This window comes from Poecilia reticulata, unplaced genomic scaffold (assembly GCF_000633615.1).
Source record: "Poecilia reticulata strain Guanapo unplaced genomic scaffold, Guppy_female_1.0+MT scaffold_308, whole genome shotgun sequence".
Lineage (NCBI taxonomy): Eukaryota > Metazoa > Chordata > Actinopteri > Cyprinodontiformes > Poeciliidae > Poecilia > Poecilia reticulata.
The window spans coordinates 43,388-48,572 of NW_007615083.1; the positions used below are offsets into that span (position 1 = coordinate 43,388).

The 5,185-nt window shown below is 56.2% G+C and overlaps 2 protein-coding genes across 2 annotated transcripts in view; both read right to left on the bottom strand.

The window, feature by feature from the left end:
* LOC103460841 (actin-related protein 3-like) overlaps positions 1-789 on the bottom strand; it is a gene marked incomplete at its 5' end in the record, with an annotated part of 26,707 nt that extends 25,918 nt beyond the window's left edge. The window contains 3 exons of the mRNA XM_017303501.1: positions 24-146; positions 217-390; positions 574-789. Of these exons, the coding sequence (XP_017158990.1) occupies positions 24-146; positions 217-390; positions 574-789 (513 nt within the window). The remainder of the gene's footprint in view (positions 1-23; positions 147-216; positions 391-573) is intronic.
* Positions 790-1,784: 995 nt separating this feature from the next.
* On the bottom strand, positions 1,785-5,114 carry LOC103460840 (actin-related protein 3-like). Its single transcript, XM_008403161.2, has 9 exons — positions 4,958-5,114; positions 4,397-4,507; positions 4,223-4,318; positions 4,031-4,138; positions 3,219-3,362; positions 2,850-3,023; positions 2,687-2,779; positions 2,486-2,611; positions 1,785-2,388 (listed from the first exon to the last, which is right to left on the bottom strand). Exons 1-9 carry the CDS (start codon positions 5,030-5,032, stop codon positions 2,284-2,286), a joined length of 1,032 nt encoding a protein of 343 aa, XP_008401383.1. The 5' UTR covers positions 5,033-5,114; the 3' UTR covers positions 1,785-2,283.
* Positions 5,115-5,185: the final 71 nt, after the last annotated feature.

A 5,185-nucleotide genomic window follows, 5' to 3' on the forward strand; every position in this document is an offset into this window, starting at 1 on the left:
GTTATGGACCCGCAGGACCGGACCAGGGCGGCCAGGCCGGGACGCGCGGTTACCTTGTAGAGCGGACGGCGAACGTCGATGGGACAGTTCTGGATGACCTCGTCCACGACCTCTGAGATGGGCTGGGTGAAGTCCGGGTTGGCGAACTGGGACAGAGACAGCGGGTCAGAAGGTTCTGACAGTCGGGTCGGGTCATCCTAATGCAGCCAGACTGACCTCTGGGTGGAAGAAGATCTCCGGGCCCAGGAAGCGCTCGTAGCCCACGTCGATGGTGAACTCCTTCTTGCTGACGGCGTTGACCCCAGTGTACTGCTTGATCCATTTGGACCCGTCCGAGTCGTACTTACTGAACTCTTTGACCAGGTCCGGACACACGTAGCTGAACCGCTCCTGAGAGGGAACGTCAGAGGGAACCGGATGAAGCTGCTTCATCTGCTGGTGGTAAAACCAGGCACAGACCAACAGCACCACCTGGTGGCCACATGAGGAGCAGCAGGCGCTGCTCTAGCTTGATGCCATCAACCTTCAGTGATGTTCAGGTTAACGTCCATCTCCGTCCAGCTGAGGACTCACCTTGACCGCCTTGGCCGTCTCCAGGGACTGCTCCGGGGGGACGCCCACCTCCCTGTCCCTCAGCAGCTGCTGGGTGAAGTAGGTGATGTCTCTGCCTGCGATGGGGATGTGCTTGATGCAGCTGCCGATGACGTAGCCTTCAGCCTGGGACGGACAGAAACGAGGGGACGGAAAGGACAGATGAGGACAAATGATCAGGGAATCGGCTCTTAAACATCAGGTTCATTTTTGAAGTGATTTAGTTTGTAAAGTTTCCATCTGGACTGTTTTCATGTTTCCAATAAATTCAGCTTTAATATTTTAATTTTAATAAAAATGTGTTGACAGCAGAGGCAGCAGATGTAAAACACCTGGAGAAACTGATGAACACCTCAGCGGTTCTGCTGGTCCAACGTTTAGAAAACTGCCGAATCATCAGCAAAGCAGAGCTGGGCAATGAGCCACAGCGACCACCAGGTGGCGGCAGCACGCCGCCACACACAGGAGAACCAGGAGCAGCTTCCGGGTCTGCAGCTGGTTTGGACCTCCGGGCCACCGTACAGANATCTGCAGGTCAGGGCAGGGCATGACCCACTCGAGCTCATTTGTTCGCTTTGACCTTCGGCTGCAGCAGTAGGACGGTTCCTCCTGCCGCTGCTAGCTGGAGGCTAATGGTGCGTTCACACCAAACGCGTTTTGAGCGTCAGGCGCGTCTGGTTTACATTCAAAGTCCAACGCGCCGCAACGTAGACTTTGAAAGTAAATCAGACGCGCCTGACGCTCAAAACGCAGAGAGGGACGGTGGTTCTGCTCCATGTCCAATATGACTTCATAAAACCCAGTTAGCTTAGATATTTTCTTTATCACCTCTCTGTCCCGCTCATGTCTTTCTTTCCTGCGTCCCGCTGTCATACTTTCTGTTGTCCGCCATGTGAGAAATCCCTCCCTGATGCTCATGGCTTATTACCGGCGGTTAGCCGGACGTCTTCTCCCGCTCTGAGACAAACTGCGCATGTCTCAGAGTCACAGGGGGGACGGCTGACGGCGGAAACACGTCATTAGTGAGTCACGTTATGGCTTGGATTCGAATCGGTATGTTTTACATCCACTGAAAACAAAGATGTTGATAAATTAACTGGGGCTGCACAGTGGCGCAGTTGGTTGCACTGCAAAAAGGTTCTGGGTTCGATTCCCGGTCTTTCTGCATGGAGTCTCCATGTTCTCCCTCTGCATGGTCGGTTTTCTCCGGGTTCTCCGGTTTCCTCCCACAGTCCAGAACCATGACTGTCAGGTTAACTGGTCTGTGTGTTCATGTCTCTGTTGCCCTGCAACCTGTCCAGGTGACCTGTGACCCCGCCTCTCGCCCAAAACATTTGCTGGAGGCACCAGAACCTCCTGGGAACACGGTGGAAGAAAACGATGGATGTGTAACGGACAACCATTCCCTCCTTGATGCGGTCAGATCTATAAAATGTGTAACTTTGTCTCGGACTCAGGAAGGGACATGGACATCTACTGGACATCTGCCCTGGACGGCTGCGACCCCTCAGTGAAGGAAAAGTCAACTTAAAGATTAAAGCACTACTGTTGAGTGATGATGCTACTGGATGTTGTTCTAATCCGTTGTGTCCTTAAAGACAGAGGGGATTGTTGTGAGCTAACGGGAGCTAACTGTTGTTAGCTATGCTAATGGCCGCCATCATGCTATTCAGTCACCAGCTAACGCTAATGTTAGCGTCTGCAGATGCTCACCGTCGATGCCAGCATGGATCCTCCGAACCACACGGCGTATCTCTGCATGTGATGAGTGACGACCTGAACGTCGATTGGTTTGGGCTGCAGAGAGAACAGAACCAGGCAACAGAACCAGGCTGATTAATGGGAACAGAACCGGGAAGTTCTACAGTGGGAACTTTGTGGCGCCGTTCCCCACCTTCAGCTTTCCTCCGCTCAGCTCCTCGCTCAGCTTCAGCCGGGCGTCCACCGTCCTCTTCAGGTCTCTCTGCAGCCGCCGCCCAAAGTCCCTGAACATGGTGGAGCCTCCGGACAGAACCACATTCTGAGGACGGAGGAACATCTGGGTTATGGACCCGCAGRACCGGACCAGGGCGGCCAGGCCGGGACGCGCGGTTACCTTGTAGAGCGGACGGCGAACGTCGATGGGACAGTTCTGGATGACCTCGTCCACGACCTCTGAGATGGGCTGGGTGAAGTCCGGGTTGGCGAACTGGGACAGAGACAGCGGGTCAGAAGGTTCTGACAGTCGGTTCGGGTCATCCTAATGCAGCCAGACTGACCTCTGGGTGGAAGAAGATCTCCGGGCCCAGGAAGCGCTCGTAGCCCACGTCGATGGTGAACTCCTTCTTGCTGACGGCGTTGACCCCGGTGTACTGCTTGATCCATTTGGACCCGTCCGAGTCGTACTTACTGAACTCTTTGACCAGGTCCGGACACACGTAGCTGAACCGCTCCTGAGAGGGAACGTCAGAGGGAACGTCAGAGGGAACCGGATGAAGCTGCTTCATCTGCTGGTGGTAAAACCAGGCACAGACCAACAGCACCACCTGGTGGCCACATGAGGAGCAGCAGGCGCTGCTCTAGCTTGATGCCATCAACCTTCAGTGATGTTCAGGTTAACGTCCATCTCCGTCCAGCTGAGGACTCACCTTGACCGCCTTGGCCGTCTCCAGGGACTGCTCCGGGGGGACGCCCACCTCCCTGTCCCTCAGCAGCTGCTGGGTGAAGTAGGTGATGTCTCTGCCTGCGATGGGGATGTGCTTGATGCAGCTGCCGATGACGTAGCCTTCAGCCTGGGACGGACAGAAACGAGGGGACGGAAAGGACAGATGAGGACAAATGATCAGGGAATCGGCTCTTAAACATCAGGTTCATTTTTGAAGTGATTTAGTTTGTAAAGTTTCCATCTGGACTGTTTTCATGTTTCCAATAAATTCAGCTTTAATATTTTAATTTTAATAAAAATGTGTTGACAGCAGAGGCAGCAGATGTAAAACACCTGGAGAAACTGATGAACACCTCAGCGGTTCTGCTGGTCCAACGTTTAGAAAACTGCCGAATCATCAGCAAAGCAGAGCTGGGCAATGAGCCACAGCGACCACCAGGTGGCGGCAGCACGCCGCCACACACAGGAGAACCAGGAGCAGCTTCCGGGTCTGCAGCTGGTTTGGACCTCCGGGCCACCGTACAGAGACACCTGCAGTGTCCAACAGGGCGTCCCCAGGGGGACAGGGCGTCTCCATGGGGGACAGGAGGGACGTCGGGGACAGGGCGTCTCCATGGGGGACAGGAGGGACGTCGGGGACAGGGCGTCCCCATGGGGGACAGGAGGACGTCGGGGACAGGGCGTCTCCATGGGGGACAGGAGGAACGTCGGGGGACAGGGCGTCCCCATGGGGGACAGGAGGAACGTCGGGGGACAGGGTGTCCCCATGGGGGACAGGAGGGACGGGGGACTCACCACAGGAATGACATGAGTGACGCCGTCTCCGCTGTCGATGACGGTTCCGGTCAGGGTCCGCTCTCCGACCTGCCTGGAAGTCCAGGAGGCTGCCAGCGCCAAAACCGCCTGCAAGACACCGAGAGGGGATCAGAACCGTGAAACAAAACCATCAGAACCAGGAGCAGCCGGACCAGAACCAGAACCTCTGACCTGCACGGCGATGTAGAGACCCGGGACGTTGAAGGACTCGAACATGATCTCGGCCGTGTATTCCCGGTTCTCTGGCGTGTTCAGAGGAGGTTCCGTCTGCAAACAGGAGACCGGGTCAGACCCGCCGGGCTGGCCGTGAACCGGGCYGGGTCGGGTGGACCGTCCAGAACTCACCAGCAGGAAGTAGTGGTCCTCCGGCTCGGCCCGCAGGTACTTGAAGATGACCTGCTCCATGAAGCGCTCCATCAGGTCCCAGTCCTCCACGATCCCGTGRCGGATCGGCCACTGGGGCAGGAGAGGTCAGAGGTCAGCAATAGGACAGGACGGTCCAGACCCCAGCAGAACCTCCTGGCCCAGAGACCAGCTGGTCCGACCAGGAGGTCCAACAGAACCGATCTAGCTCACAGCATCAGCAGAATTCCGGATGGAGGATCAGACCCTGACCAAATTGATGACCCTCGCTCTGTTTGGACCGCCAGAACCCGTCCTGTCTACCACAACCACCACTCACATGGGCCGCAGACAGCTGAACCGGTCCAGTCGAGCAGCAGCTGAACCGGTCCAGTCGAGCAGCAGCTGAACCGGTCCAGTCGAGCAGCAGCTGGACCGGTCCAGTTGGGTAAAGTGTAAAGTAGTTTGGCAAACCGGACGGTCCCCTGCTGAGTCACAATGGCGCCCTGACTCTGACCCTCTGAGGTTCTGCTCAAACCTGACCTCTGACCTCTGATCTCCTACCTTGGTGGAGTACGTAGGTTTGTCCACAGCTTCATCACCGATGAAGAAGTCCAGGTCATCCACTCCCTTCATCATCCTCCGCTGGGCCTGATCGCCCACCTTCGCCGACTCCTTGATGGCGATGCCTGAAGATACAGGAAGTGTTAGGAGGAGGACTTCCTGTCTGCAGATGGAGGACTTCCTGTCTGCAGATGGAGGACTTCCTGTCTGCAGATGGAGGACTTCCTG